The 15,830-nt window shown below is 55.5% G+C and overlaps 2 protein-coding genes across 2 annotated transcripts; both read left to right on the plus strand.

The window, feature by feature from the left end:
• The first annotated feature begins 1,116 nt into the window (after positions 1–1,116).
• Positions 1,117–1,836, plus strand: LOC138081251 (uro-adherence factor A-like). Its single transcript, XM_068974375.1, has one exon. The coding sequence runs from the start codon at positions 1,117–1,119 to the stop codon at positions 1,834–1,836; it is 720 nt and encodes a 239-aa protein (XP_068830476.1).
• Positions 1,837–3,109: 1,273 nt separating this feature from the next.
• On the plus strand, positions 3,110–12,053 carry RP1L1 (RP1 like 1). Its single transcript, XM_068974377.1, has 4 exons — positions 3,110–3,706; positions 4,459–4,600; positions 6,492–7,262; positions 7,474–12,053. The coding sequence occupies exons 1-4, from the start codon at positions 3,110–3,112 to the stop codon at positions 12,051–12,053; spliced, it is 6,090 nt and encodes a 2,029-aa protein (XP_068830478.1).
• Positions 12,054–15,830: the final 3,777 nt, after the last annotated feature.

Consider the following 15,830-nt stretch of genomic DNA (forward strand, 5'->3'; position numbering starts at 1 on the left):
TGACGCTGTGTCTGCATTGCCATCTGGTCACAGCACACACGAAGCTTGGCGCCTCCTCCGCCCACCCTGCCAGCCTACCTCGCAGGTCAGAGTTGGCACCAAGGCCGTATCTATTTGCCACGCCGGTGCTAACTTCCTCCTTCTCTGGTTAATCCTCGAGTTGTCCTGCAGGTCTCTGCTCAGGAACTCGGCACGTCACCTCCTTCAGGAAGTCTTCCTTGACTTGCATTCCCCTTGATCTGCTTTCAGTCACACCCTGTTTATAATACATCTGTATCTGTATCTCTATCTTAGAACATGTCTCATGCTGTATCTTAATTATCTCCTACTTGCCACAGTAGAATTGGAGAAGGACACGGCAACCCACTCCAGTGTTCTTGCCTGGAGAATCCCAGGGATGGGGGATCCTGGTGGGCTGCCGTCTATGGGGTCACACAGAGTCAGACACGACTGAAGTGACACAGCAGCAGCAGCAGTGCCACAGCAGAGTGGGACGTTTTTGAAGATGAGTGCCATGTCTCAGTAATCTTTGTATTTCCAGGGCCCAGCGTAGAGGCTGGCTCATAACTGAAGCTCAAAAATCTTTGTTGGGTACACAGATGAGTGAATGAAGGAGTGACCGAATGAATGAATATCCTGGCCAGGATACTTTGAAGGTGAAAGAATCAAAAGATCATTGTCTTTTTGAAAAAGAAAATCGATTGGCTTCTCCCTTCCCTGTGGCTGAGGAGGAGGTGGCAGTTCTCAGTGACTCACCGTGCACAGGGAAGCAGAGCCTGTTTGTCTCTGCCAAAGAGGCTGGAGAGTAAGAAGTTAGCCCTAGAATTTTCTAGAGGGATGTCAGAGGGAAGGGGCCGCCGGCACTGGAGGGCGCTGACTGCAACATCGCCATGAGACTCTTGGGCCCGAGTCTTCCGGCAGCCAGCACGACCTCTGCCACCACGGTCTCTCCCATCCCTGCAGAGCTGCTGTTGGGAGGTGTGGAGGACGGCTCTCTATTCAGGAGTAGACTGCGAGGAGCAGTCCTTGGAGGGGGTGGGGACACTGGAAGACACGGACACTGAAGGACAGACCGACAGACTGCAGTGATCCTGGGGGCATAGTGATGCTGGGGATATGGTGACTCTGGGGGACGCGGTGACGCTGGGGCGCATGGCCACACTGAAGGGTACAGAGACTCTGGGGGACGCGGTGACGCTGGGGCGCACGGCCACACTGAAGGGTACAGAGACTCTGGGGGACGCGGTGATGCTGGGGCGCACGGCCACACTGAAGGGTACAGAGACTCTGGGGGACGCGGTGATGCTGGGGCGCACGGCCACACTGAAGGGTACAGAGACTCTGGGGGACGCGGTGATGCTGGGGCGCACGGCCACACTGAAGGGTACAGAGACTCTGGGGGACGCGATGATGCTGGGGCGCACGGCCACACTGAAGGGTACAGAGACTCTGGGGGACGCGATGATGCTGGGGCGCACGGCCACACTGAAGGGTACAGAGACTCTGGGGGACGCGATGATGCTGGGGCGCACGGCCACACTGAAGGGTACAGAGACTCTGGGGGACGCGGTGATGCTGGGGCGCACGGCCACACTGAAGGGTACAGAGACTCTGGGGGACGCAATGATGCTGGGGCGCACGGCCACACTGAAGGGTACAGAGACTCTGGGGGACGCGATGATGCTGGGGCGCATGGCCACACTGAAGGGTACAGAGACTCTGGGGGATGCGGTGATGCTGGGGCGCACGGCCACACTAGGGGACATGGTGGCACGGGGGCACGATGACACTGGGGGACACGGTCCTTTTGGGGACATGCTGACTATAAGGATATAGTGCAAATGAAAGACACAGTGACCCTGGAGGGACGGTGATGTGGTGATACGGTGGCACACAATGGCACTGGGAACACAGTGATGTCGGGGGACACGGTGGTGACTACAGGAGCCAAGAGGATGTTTATGGTCACAAGTGAAACCGCCAATCAAGCAGGAAGCAAAGTAGCCCTCTGGGAGGCGTCCCTGAGGCACAGTGCCTGGCAGCTACAGGGATGTGCTGCGTGGGGGGTGGGGCTGCTGAGAAAGCAGCTTAGAGGGCTTAGCTGGGAGGGAGGAGGCTGAAGAAGCTAATTATAAAGTTTGTGCAGAGATGAGAGACGATTACAAGTGCTCTTGTGCACCAAGATTTTGAAAATGAGAGCAGAGCTCTTTCCCCGAAAATGAATGGGGGTACATGGTGAGTCAAGGTGAAAAGGCGGTGTGGCCGCTGGCTGGACTGTGAGTGAGGAGAGATGGCTGCGGCAGGGGAGACTCTGGTCGCCTGCCAGTGCGTGGCAACGCAGGTCCTGCTAGGTCTGAACCCGTGCAATCAGGGGAGACCCCTCACTGGATCCTGACTGTGTGCATGGCGGTGATTGGCAGGCCTGGGCTCTGGGGGGCAGCTTGTGAAGTCTGGGTGTCATCAATCACTAGTATTTCTTGGGTCCCTGCTGTCTCTAGCAGGGGGCTGGGTGCCCTGAGGGTTAAGATTCTGTGCCCCATTCCTTTGAGCTATTGATGCTTGCTTTGCATTCGTAAATCCATTGAATCATGTGGTTCAGATGAATATGGCTGCATTTTACCGAAACTGCAGGCTAGTTTCCAGCCTCTTGGGTTGCACAGGCAGTAAGTGGGAGGTGGGGGATGGGATTTTAATTCATGTCTTCTGATGCCAAACCTTTGCTGTTCCTTCTACTCACCAAACGGCTTTCAGGGTGGCTCAGTGGTAAAGAATCCACTTGCAGTGCGGGAGATGCAAGAGACAGGGGTTCGATCCTTGGGTCAGGAAGATCCCCTGGAGAAGGTAATCCGCTCCAGTACTCGTGCCTGGGAAATACCAAGGACAGAGGCGCTTGGCGGGCTACAGTCCACGGGGTCATAAAGAGTCGGATGTGGCTGAGCCGTAGTAGCTGCTCATCAGAGTGAACGCACGTGCCTCTCCAAGACAGGGTGGGGAAGATCTGGGGTGGAAAGGGGGTACCTCTGGGCCAACGCCAGGAGGAAACGCGCAGACCCTCAGGTTGCTGACTTTCCTTTCTCCACTCCCTTTCAGCTGCCTGGTCCTCCCCACCATGAACAGCACTCCAAGGGACGCCCCGGCCCCCGGCCACCTCGAGGGCCTCCTGCCCTCTGTGGCCCGGACCCCCTCTGTCACCCAGGTCACGCCGGCCAAGAAGATAACCTTCCTCAAGCGAGGGGATCCCCGGTTTGCTGGGGTCCGCCTGGCTGTTCACCAGCGCGCCTTCAGGAGCTTTGGGGCCCTGATGGACGAGCTCTCTCAGCGGGTACCACTCTCTTTCGGGGTGCGCTCGGTCACCACACCCCGGGGTCTGCACGGCCTCAGCACCCTGGAGCAGCTGCAGGATGGTGGCTGCTATCTCTGCTCCGATAAGAAGGCCCCCAGGACCCCTGGCGGGCTGGGCCAGCCCCAGGGGAGAAGCCCTTCCGCTCAGCAGTTGAGGGAATTTGAAGCACCGGGAACAGCCTCTACCTGCAAAGGTCTCAAAGCCTCGAGGAGGATCACACTGGTTAAGAATGGGGACCCTCGACTCCAGCAGACAGTGGTGCTCAGCCACAGAAACACCAGGAACCTGACGGCCTTTCTCAGCAAAGCGTCGGACCTACTGCGCTTTCCTGTGAAGCATGTATACACGACCAGTGGGAAAAGGGTAGGCTGTCCAGGATACTGTTTCCTTAAAAAGTTGCCCAGATCTCAGCTCGAAACACTTAGATGGAACCAGGCAGTTATTCCTTTAAAAGAGGCACTGACACAATTGATGTGTGTGTGTGCGTGTGTGTGTGTGTGTGTGTGTGTGTGTGTGTGTGTGTATTAGTTGCTCAGTCATGTCTGACTCTTTGCGACCCCATGGACTGTAGCCTGCCAGGCTTCTCTGTCCAAGGGGCAAGAATTCTGGAGTGGGTTGCCATTTCCTCCTCCAGGAAATCTGCCCAATCCAGGTATCAAACTCAGGTCTCCTGTATGGCAGGCAGATTCTTTACCATCTGAGGCACCAGAGAAGCCATCAGACACAACTGATACCGTGTATTAAATAGATGACTAATGAGGACGTCCTGGCACCCCACTCCAGTACCCTTGCCTGGAAAACCCCATGGATGGAGAAGCCTGGTAGGCTATAGTCCATGGGGTTGCAAAGAGTCAGACACGGCTGAGCGACTTCACTCACTCACTCACTGTACAGTACAGAGAGCTCCACGCAGTGCTCTGTGGTGACCCGAATGGGAAGGAAATCAGGAAAGAGAGGATGGATGTATATATATGGGATTCCCAGGTGACTCAGCAGAAAAGCACCTGCCTGCCAGTCAGGAAACATGGGTCCAATCCCTCCCTCTACCTGCGCTTTGCTGGGCAGAAGGGGGTCCTGCAGACCAGGCCTCCTGACTCCACACTCTCCTTCCCCAGGTGGACTCTCTGAAGGCTCTGCTGCGAAGCCCCTCCGTGCTGGTGTGCGCCGGTCTCGAGCCCTTCAGACCGCTGGTGATGGAAGATGTCAGAAAAAAAGGAAGTGAACTTTTATCTGGGCAGACTTCAAGGAACAAGAGTGGTGAGTTGGGTCTGGAGGATGCCCAGTTTATTTGCACTGGATGGTGGTTCAGGAGGGCTGGGCAAATATCCTTTCTAGATCATTTAGGAAACCTGCCTTTGGCTTCACACCCGGGCATCTCAGTTCTCTAGAGGTCTCTCTTGCCCCTTCCTCCTTCTCATCGCATTAACTGAGCTGGACAGTTGACTGGGATAGGAGAGAGGGGAGTCTGGTATTTAAAGAGAGCAGAATTAAGAGACCTTGAGCTCTAAGATTCTAGGATCTAAAATAAGCTTTTATTAAGGACCACAGTGGGTATAACATTATGGGCACAGTGAATCATGGGTATGTGGCATTTGCATCTTTCAAGAGTAATCACTCTCTTAGGTAACAGTGGGGATCAAACAGACCAAAGAAACAAATCATAACCACGGATCATCCATCCATCCATCAATCTATGCAGCCAGCCATATACCCATCCAAAAAGTCTATGTGCCAGAGGTAGCCTTTGTTATTAAAAAAAAAAAATTTAAAGCACTATCAACAAGTACAGAGAAAAAGTTCAGCAAAATTATTGGAATTACTATGGGCAAATTTTGGTGAATAATCAAAATAACACCTTTTGTGAAAAGCTATTAAGAGAATGCCAACAATGGTTTCTGTGATTGCCCATGCCAAGTTCTGGACAGAGACCTGTCAATCCCAGCCACTCCCCTGGGGGAACCCTCAGTCTCACTTGATGCTTATGGAGGAGCAGAGCTCGGCAAACCTTCTCCTACCCAGCTGGACTCAAGGGAATCTGCTCTTTTGCTGGCCGTAGGCTCAGCCTCCACCAGCCACTCCCTCTTTGCCAAGTGTTAGCTCAGGAGATAAAATGAGAAAGTACTAGGGGTTTCCTTCTTTCTCAGGGTCACGTCTTTCTATCCCCAGTGACCCGCTCTTTTCCTCTTTTTCATGCTGAGGGACAAGTTTAGCTGTCATCCGTAAGAGTTGACTCATTGGAAAAGACTCTGGTGCTGGGAGGGATTGGGGGCAGGAGAAGAAGGGGACGACAGAGGATGAGATGGCTGGATGGCATCACTGACTGGATGGACGTGAATCTGAGTGAACTCTGGGAGTTGGTGATGGACAGGGAGGCCTGGCGTGCTGCGATTCATGGGATCTCAAAGAGTCGGACACGACTGAGCGACTGAACTGAACTGTGTAGGCCCTTCCTTGCCATCATTTATCAACCCCAAAACTTGATGAGTGTTAAGATGATAAATGATAAATCACCACTAGTAATTGCAAAGCATCTTACAGTTATACAATCACGGGTGTATGCAGCAACTTACTGATTTAATTTCCTGCCCTGGGGGTGGGAGTGAAGAGGGCTAGAAGTTAACTCAGGGCACTGATGCTCTACAGCCCACCCTACTGTCTGTGAAGAACCTGCTCTGTGCCAGCAGCTCTGAGGAAGTCTCATATGCACTGCCTTGCATCCTCAAAACAAACCTGCCAGATAGATCTATTACTTTTACAGTTCAGGAAAGAGGCTTTGCCAAAGCTCACACAGCTAGGAAGTGGCCGGGTTGAGACTGAACTCGGACTTCAAGTTCATCTCCCTGGGTTATACTGGTTCACCTCCCGGGAACTCTGCAAAGAATCATTCTAGAGTGGTTTCTGTCCTAACTGCTGGTTTGGGAGGTGGCAGGGGTACACAGTATTATTGCCTGGAGAATGCCATGGACACAGGAGCCTGGTGGGCTACAGTCCATGTGGTCATAAAGAGTCAGACACGACTGAGATGGTAGCGTACAGAGAGGGGTGTACAGGCTGTGAAAGGCTCATGACCTTGACTCTTCTGCCCTGAAGTCCCCACCAGTGGCTCATTATCTTTCCCTCTTTTCTCTTGCTCGTCATTGTGCGCCAGGGAGCTGGGGGCCCAAGGCCAAACAGAGCGTGATCCATACACGGTCCAGGCTGGAGAACAGGCCGCGGCAGTTCTCCTTGATGTCGGAGAGGTCGGGGCACAGCGACCCCTCGGTGTGCCCGCATCGTGCCTGCATGTGCCCTGCCCCGGACAGGCACCCTCTGAACACTCCTGTCCGGCTCGGCCCCTTGGTGGCAGGTGAAGACATCGAGAAGAACGTGAGCATGAATGAGGATGGCAGCCTGTCTGTAGAGATGAAAGTCCGCTTCCACCTGCTGGGGGAGGAGCCGTTTCTGTGGTCCAGGAGGCTCGGGAGGGCCAGCACCCTCACCGCGACCAGCAGGGAGGGCCCCGACGATGGGGAGGTGGATCTCCTTGGCTGTGTGTGGAAGGGCCTCTCTAGGGACCCATCAGAGCCTGGGGCACAGGGACTGGGGCCCTGCGAGGCGGGAGGGGTGGGAGCCTTTGACCAAGGCCAGCGGCAGCAGGGGTCTAGATATGAGATCTGGATGAACCCCCTGTACACCTCCCAGGGAGAGTGGTCGGCCTCTCAGTGGAGGTCTGGGCTGACCCAGAACTCCCACTCCAGGGCCCCCCGGAGCCAAAGGGTCACCAGCAGGAAAAGAGGGAGCAAGGACAGGGCCAGCCCTGCCTCCAGCGGCACACCCCCTGGAGGCTCTGAGCCAAGCTCCTCCTGCTGCTCTGGGCCCCTGGAGGATGCTGTGGCCAGCTGCGGCCCACATCTGGCCTCGGGGGCTGGGGAAGGCAGAGGCAATGGGGCAGCGCTGGGCTGCAGGGACCTGCCTGAAACCCAGGACCCGCGGCCTGACAGATGCTCTTCCTGACTCCTCCGCGAGCGCCAGGTCTCATGAGGAGTGTGGCGAAAGGGACAAACTGTCCCAGGGCCGCCCCAGCAAGACTCCCCGGGGAGCCACCCAGCAGGGAGTTCCAGGTTCCCCCACTGTGAGCCCCTCATCTATAGGGAACAAGGACCCACAGGCAGAGGAGTCTGGACAGGGAGCAGGGCACCCCCAGGCCAGAAATAGGTCTGGGGTGAGGCCACCCTCGACTCGGGGCCCGGCCGCTTCTGGGGATGATGCGGGAGGCTACGCCCCCCCTTCTGCCTGTGCCTCAGCCATGAGCAGGGGCAGAAAGCAGGAGAGCAGAGCCAGCACCCTGACCTCAGCCAGCATTTCTGTCCGCAGTCGAGGCGCCCAGAGGGCCTGCCCCAGGGAGCACCACAGCCCTAAGGACATCAACTGCCCGCTCGACTCGCCTGTGCCCCAGCCAATGCTGGGGCCATCCAGCAGAGACAGGGCCCATCCACACGGCCCCCAACCCAGCCTTTCTGAAAGCCCACAGGGCACCTGGAACCGGGCCTCCTGGGACCCAGGGCCACCCTTCTCGGCCTCTCTTTATTCCCAGGACACACGCGGGCTAAGCAGCATCCCTGTTACCCCTGGGAGCAATTCTGACTGTGTTTCCAATTTCCACCTCCCCGATTCTCCCTCTGCTGAGACCGAAGGGGGCCCTGAGTTCAGGCCGTGCTCACCGGCTCCCACACCTTCAAACACATCTGGCCCTTTCAGTGCCCCAGCTGATGGCCTGGGTGAAAAGACTGGGGGTGACAAATCCCAGCCTTCCTGGCCCTTGGTCCTGCCAGCCGGGTGGCCTGAGGGAGGGAGGCTGGGAGCACACTGTGGCAGCTGCGGTTCACACCTGGGCAAATCCCTGGCTCACGGGTCCTCCTGTGGGACAATACAGACGATGCCAGCCCCACAGCCGCAGGGCAGCCAGGGGCCCTCCTCCAAGGCCTGCTGGGTGTGCAGCAGGTACTGTCCCACACCCCCCAGGACACGGCCCTCGGGCAAGAGGCATCCTTCAGGCAGCCGCAGGGAGGGTGACCGCAGCGCTGACGGGAAGCCTAGTGGGGAGCAGGTAGGAGAGGAAAAGCTGGATGCGTGGCCTCCGCGGCCCCCTGGCTCTCAGGGAGCAGCCTCAGGGAGAGCAGTCAGAGCTGTGAGAAGGGGCAGCCCTCGCAGTGGTCCCCAGCTCGGGAGAATGGTCCAGGGGAAGCTCTCAGGCAGAGGAGGAGGCCTGGAGGAGCCAGAGGGAGGTGGCGGTGAGCTGCTGGGAGCTCTGCCCCGAGCCTCCCCAGAAGCCGTGGTCCGTGCGTGGCTGAGCAACATCCCGGAGGAGCCCATGAAACACGAGCTGGAGGACAAAGGCGAGGATGTGGCCGGGCATGGCCTGGAAGGCCTCCAAGAAGACCCTGTGGACAAACACTCCCCAGATGGCCTGGAAAGATCAGTCTGGGCCAGACAAGTGCCCCTGGAACAGGCAGCCAGTGAGAAAGCAGAACCAGATAAAGCCTTTGCAGCGGCTAGCAGTGCCGGTCCCAAGTCAGGAGAGGGTCTGCCTTGCTATGGAGTGTCAGAAACTCCTACAGAGGCTGGAACAGGCAAAGGAGTGGCTGTGGACGGTGGGAGGGGCCAGCGCGTGCTTCCCAGCAGGGTCTCCACCTCCTTACAGATCATGAAGGCGCTGATGGGGTCCCGGCCGGGCCGGCCCAGCAGTCTGCCTGAAGTGTCCCACTCAGCGGGCAGGAGGCTCAGCCGCTCAGCCCAGGCCCTCATCACCTGTCTCGCCAGGCTCCACTTCTTTGATGATGATGACCTTGGGTCTCCCGCCAGCAAAGTGAGGTTCACAGACTCCCCTCGGTACCAGGAGCTCCTAAGTACCTTCCAGGCCCTGTGGCTAGGGAGTGGCCTCAGGAACGGTAAGCTGGAATCAGACCTCCAGGAGCTCGGCTGGCGCCAGGCCTTGCCGGCTCTCGGGCCCCACGTTGCAACCGAGGACTTCAGGCCCACATCCTCCTCTGGGGTAGATGTCGGCAGTGGTTCTGGAGGCTCGGGGGAGGGCAGTGGACCCTGCACCGTGGACTGCAGCCTGGTGTCCGAGAAGATGGAGCTGCCCTTAAGCATCTCCTGCCAGGGGCCTGATTCCAGAACCTCGGGGAACCGAGAAGTTCCAGGAAACCAACAGCTGAGTAGTTATGAGGCTGAGGGTGCTGCCAGTGAGGACAGGGCAGAAAAAAACGGCAGGGAGCAGACGCTGGGGGGTGACCCGGACCAAGGAGATAAAAACACAATGCAGGAAGAGGGGGTACAATCGGAGGAAATACAAGAAGAAAAAGAAAGAGCAGAACTGCAAGCAGAGGGTGTCAGAGGGTTTCCGGAAGAGGAAGGAATCATGGAACTAGAATTGTCAGGGCCAGGCTCTCAGGATGGGGCTGGTGTCTGGGAAAATAAGAGCCTGCATGAAGAGGAGCCGGGAGACCCCACTGCTGTTGACACGCAGAGCTCTTCAGGGAGGAGAGGGAGCCCGCCAGAGCCCCCCAGGAGCCTCAGCGAGAGGTGCCTGGATGCCAGTGGGAGTCAAAGTGGCCCCAAAGCTGAGCCCCCTTTGGAGAAGTTGCTTGGAGCAGCTGAGACTGGCTGTGGGCAAACCCTGGACAAGCTCACCCAGGGGGCTGGTGAGAGGGCCACTTGCAAGGGCCGCAGGGGGTCTCTGATCTCGGACCCTGTGTGGGTGTCCAAATTGTTGAAGAAGATGGAGAAGGCCTTCATGGACCACCTCGCCGCTGCCACGGCCGAGCTCTGCACCCGCTGGGGCCTGCAGGGCGACCACCTGCTGGACCAGATGGTGGCCGAGCTGCAGCGGGATGTGGGCCAGCGGCTCCAGGACAGTGTGGAGAAGGAGCTTCTCAAGGTCCAGAGCTGGGCAGGGGGCATGGGCACGGGGCCGCCCAGGGAAGCCCTCCGCTGGGAGGCGTCCCTGCAGACGGAGCAGCGCAGGCGGCGCCTCCAGGCCCTGCGCAACCTCTCGCCCTTCTCCGAGCAGACGCGAGGCCGGGAGGCGCCCTCCTTCTCCCTGGAGGACCTGCCGATCTTCAGAGGAGCCCTGGGGACCCAACTGGCAGTAGAGGCCAAGGGGGAGGAGTTCTGTCCCTGCGAGGCCTGTGTGAGGAAGAAAATGGTTCCCACATCCCCAGTGGATGCTGCGGGGTCAGCCAGCGCGCCCATCAGGAAGGCCTTCGACCTGCAACACATTCTGCAGAAGAAAAAAGGAGGGTGTGCTGACAGAGAGACAGTGGAGGTGGGCCCCGCTGTGGAGAGGGAGGTGGAGCCCCTTCACAGGGACCCCTCGGGGACAGGCACTGCCCGGGGAACTGATGGAGACCCTGAGCTGGGATCAGGCCAGGGCCCCGGAGCAGAGGAGGGGGACCAGACCCTCGGCAGGGATGAAGAGCCCTGGGGGACAGAGGAGGAGGCGGGTGCTCAGGAGAAAGAGGGGGAAACAGAGCCCTGTGCAGGCAGCGACCCCTGGGAGGGGCTGGAGAGGGGGGAGCAGGGCATGGGTGGTGAGGAAGGAGGCCTGGAGGCGGGCTGTGGGGCTGAGGACACGGGGGAGCCTCATGGCCTGGGGGGAGGCGGCCCGGGTCCAGGCGGACGAGATGCTGGTGCTGAAACAACAGAGGCCCGGGGGGCTGCAAGGCAGGAGCAGTCAGAGACAGGAGGAGGACATGGAGGTGACGAAGAAGGGGGCCCTCAGGTTGGCCTGGGACGTGGCCGGTCCCGTGAGGCTTCTGGAGGCGGGAGCCCAACCCCAAGGGCAGACCCCCCCCAACAGAGGTCAGGCCCCAGGTCAGGCCTCTCTTCCTTCAGCACGTCCTCTCTAGGAAACTGCTCTCTGCTCTCTCAGAAAGGCTCCGAAGATGAGCCGTGGGACGGATACACGAGGAGAACTGAAGACCAGGCCACGGACATCTCTGATCCAGAGAGAAAAGTCACAGGCAGGTACCCAGGAAGCTCCCCTTCTGAGCAAGAAGGGGTCCCATCAGGCGCCAGAGCTCCAGAGCAAGGGACAGAGGAGGGCCCAGCTCCAGAGCAGGAGGGAGGGGAGGGCCCGGCTCCAGAGCAGGAGGGAGAGGAGGGCCCGGCTCCAGAGCAGGAGACAGAGGAGGGCCCGGCTCCAGAGCAGGAGACAGAGGAGGGCCCGGCTCCAGAGCAGGAGACAGAGGAGGGCCCGGCTCCAGAGCAGGAGGGAGAGGAGGGCCCGGCTCCAGAGCAGGAGGGAGAGGAGGGCCCGGCTCCAGAGCAGGAGACAGAGGAGGGCCCGGCTCCAGAGCAGGAGGGAGAGGAGGGCCCGGCTCCAGAGCAGGAAAGAGGGGAGGGCCTGGCTCCAGAGCAGGAGACAGAGGAGGGCCCGGCTCCAGAGCAGGAAAGAGGGGAGGGCCCGGCTCCAGAGCAGGAGACAGAGGAGGGCCCGGCTCCAGAGCAGGAAAGAGGGGAGGGCCCGGCTCCAGAGCAGGAGGGAGAGGAGGGCCCGGCTCCAGAGCAGGAAAGAGGGGAGGGCCCGGCTCCAGAGCAGGAGACAGAGGAGGGCTCTGACTTAGAAGCTAAAAAGGTAGGAAAACATCTCGCTTCCATAGAAACGAGGTTTAGAAACCTCCGCATGGACCGGACAGATGGCTTTGACCAAGATGACTTAGATTTCTAGAGAACTTCCTGGGAGACAGTCCTGAGTCAGAAGTTCAATCCACTGGAGATGCACAAAGGACACAGGCAAAAGCCAAGGGCTTGCCAAGGACACGACCACCCCTCACTACCCTGGGTCTAAATTCTGAGGCACCATCGGCCCATCCACCCACCAAGTGAGGGAGGGTCTCAGTCTGCCCGGCTATCAGAAGTCAGCTCCCCTCCATATGCCTGCTGAACCCAAGAGGATGGAACTGGCTGGCTGTGGTCCAGGAGAGGTTTTGTTTGTGTTGTTTGTTTTTTACCAGCTAGAGTTTCCCTCCTTCTTTTGCCTATTGATCTCCAGTTATTTCTCTCCTTGGCCTCTCCTGGGCAATGACCTCGCTCGACTTGGAAGTGCTTTTCTCTAGTCTTGACTATATTCAGTGACTCTGGAGATATGAATGCTTGGGAGAAGAAGATAAATTCAGTGCCAGTGGACAAAATTTGTTCTCGGCTCCAAAGGCTGTGTCATATATATATGCTTTTGTAATGAAAAATATTGGAAAATGCAAAAAAACAGAAAGAAGGAAAAGTAGTCACTCATAATCCCATCCCTTAGGGATAACTGATGTTAGCAATTTGATGCATTTCTTTCCCATCATTTTTCTAATTATTTGATAGTTGTGCTCATCCTTATAAACTTCCTTTTTTTTTAACTTAGCATAAGAAATTCCCCTTTTAATCTCAAAATCTTCATAAACCTATTTTTAATATCTGAATAATGTCTTTAATGCCCAGATAATATGATACTATAAAATACTTTTTCACCATTTCCATTTGTTGACTATTTAGATGATTTCCATTTTTTTCCAATATATATGGGATTTTCCATATATATAACTGTATGTATGTGTGTATATATATAAATATATATACACACACAAATTTTTTTTTGCCCCAAATGACAGATGATTTCCTTAGGATAGTGTCTGAGGCATGGAATTACTAGGTCTAAAGATACCAACTTTTTAAAAGTTTTTCGTATCTTCTGCCAAATTGTTTCTCTAAACATCTAAGTAGTACTAAATTATATCGCCTTGCCTGCTACATTCTCATCTGTGTTTGGTAGAGTCATTAAAAATGAGAAATCCTTTGTTAATTTTATGGGCAAAAATAGTACCTCATTTTAAGGTGGAATTATTTTAGCTATATTTGATTGCTAATGAGATTAAAGAGTTTTCTAGTCTTTATTAAAAAATCTATTCACACATAGATTATACGTGTATGACTTTTGCCCGTTTTCAGCTGGATTCTAGCTTTTTTAGATGAATAGATTTACATGTGTCCTTTATAATTTCAAAAATGTCCATCATTTTTGAGATTGAAAAAAAAAATGCCCTTTCTCAGCACATTTCTCCAGCAAGCCTTGAACTGGGGCTGTCCTTGCTGGTGCAGAATCTCCTTCACAGCTTCTCACCAGCATTCCCGTCCATACGGGACCATTTTGTGTATTCAGAATCATTAAAATGAAGGTCTGTGCTACAAGAACAGGTACCGTTCACTGGTTGTTTAAATGTAAATATAAATGTAAAAAATAAAATAGATATGTTAATAATAGAAAATAAAGCAAATGTCGGGTGTCGGCTGTGTCCTCACACCACAGCCCTCTGTTCTGCTCTGTATCTGAGTGCTGGAGATGTTCTTAATTTAACATGATTATAAAAGTTCTTTTGGAGGTGAGTTTTTAAAGTTTTTACATCGAAAGTACATATGAAAGAGAATAAATGTATGTACCACTGAATCACTTTGCTGTATACCAGAAACTAATACAACATTGCAAATCAACTATACTTCAATTTTAAAAAATAAATATTTAGAAGTATATATATGTATGTAAGTGTATGGCACACACACACACTTATGTATCTATGAACTGGTTAGGCTTCCCTGGTGGCGCAGATGGCTGCAGTGCAGGAGACCTGGGTTCTATCCCTGGTTTGGGAAGATCCCCTGGAGAAGGGCATGGCAACCCACTCCAGTATTCTTACCTGGAGAATCCCATGGACAGAGGAGCCTCGTGGGCTACAGTCCCTAGGGTTGCAAAGAGTCGGACACTACTAAGCGACTTGAACTCACTCATCTTGGTCAGAAACTCCTCGTGAAACACATTGCCTTGTAAGCTGGGATTAGATACAATGGTATTTAGGACTGTCCAGACCTTGTCACTATTAGTTGACACGGAGCATCCACTGTGCACCTCTTCTGTGACCTGAGGTCCTCAGTCATTTCCCGAGAGATGTTTCAACCTCTTTGCTTCATAATCTGCTATCTCCTCAAGTGACAGAGACAACCACCCCAGCTCTTACTGACCCAGCACTTCACTAAAATGGCACGTTCGACTCTGGTCAAGAGGAGAAAATGGGAAAGGTCACGGGACTTGGAGATGGATGATCAGGCTCGTGCCCCAGTGACAGCAGCCCAGTCTCAGCATTCGTGGGATGGCTGCCTGGTGCTGCGCCTCCTCTGGGCCAGTTTTGCGCCCTTCCTTGCTTCCATGCCCTCCCTCCGAGTCCCCTCCAGATCCCACCTGTCCCTTTATTCCTAGCAGGGTTTACAGAGCCCTGCCCTGTCCTCCATGTCCTCCTGGGTTAAATGTTTAGACCTGGTTGTGTGTGTGTGGGGGCACTCATAGCTCAAGGCACCCAGTTTGTTAATGAGGAAGCCAGCTGAAGCCCCTACAGGTCAGGAGAACACCTAGCCCTCACCACTACACCCCTACTTTCATCTAATCTCCCATCCTATCTCAGCTCATCGCACCCCTCCATCCTCGGCCCTGAAATCACTGCTGGTTGTGAATTTTCCAAACACTCGTAACCCTTTCTCTTGAGATGGTGGTGGCCCACTGTCCTAATGACGCCCCCTGACTCATTGAGTATCTCCTCCTCAAGCCCTTCTCCAACTCTGGCTTCCCATCCTTTCTGCCTGCATGTTGCATCCAAACACCGATGTCTCCTCATTCCCAGCCCGCTGGTCTTTTTCCTTCCTCTCCCCAGAGGACCCTACGCACTTTTGCTGTTTCTGCTCCTTCTTTGGTCCGAGGACTCCCAGTGAAAACCCATGATCCCTTACTGCACCCCTGAAGCATATCCAGAAGATACTTTTTTGTGTTAATACACGGTCACCTGTCGCCGCTTCCTAGATGAAGACATGGGTTCAGAGGGGAGTCACTCAGTGACATGCGGTGGATAGGTCCTGAAGCCATGGTCTGAACCCAAACCTGACACTCCTAGGCCTGGGTCCCTTCTTCCATGCAGCCAGGGCCTGAGGCGAGGCCTGATGGACTGCTTATACGCACCCCTTGGGCTGGGCTTCAACCTCCGGCTCCTCCCTTTGGATCGCCGTTTCCAGGGGCCACCTGGGGGAGGCTGGGCTCCACTGAGCCACACCTCTGGCCACCTTGCCTGCCCTTGGCTTGGGGGCTGACCTTCCAAGTTCACACCTTGTCCTAGCCAGCATCTCCCTACTCCAGGGCTCACACTCCTTGGCCCGTTCCTGATAAACAAAGGCGAACTTATGGTTTTCCACCTGTGGGCAGCCTGGGAAACACATTGAATATTTTTGTCAATCCCAGCAACTGGTGGTGCGGCATGCAGGGGCCAGCAGGCGAAACGCCCGGCAGCTCTGGGCCAGTCTGTTACCAGGATGAGTGGTCCCACCCCAGATGCCACGGGTACTACGACTGCTGCACTTTACGGCCGGCTAGACTGAAGTTCGGCACAGTGGATTCCCCAGAGCACAGGGTCAGGGCACACACAGG

The sequence above is a fragment of the Capricornis sumatraensis genome, chromosome 6 (assembly GCF_032405125.1).
Source record: "Capricornis sumatraensis isolate serow.1 chromosome 6, serow.2, whole genome shotgun sequence".
Lineage (NCBI taxonomy): Eukaryota > Metazoa > Chordata > Mammalia > Artiodactyla > Bovidae > Capricornis > Capricornis sumatraensis.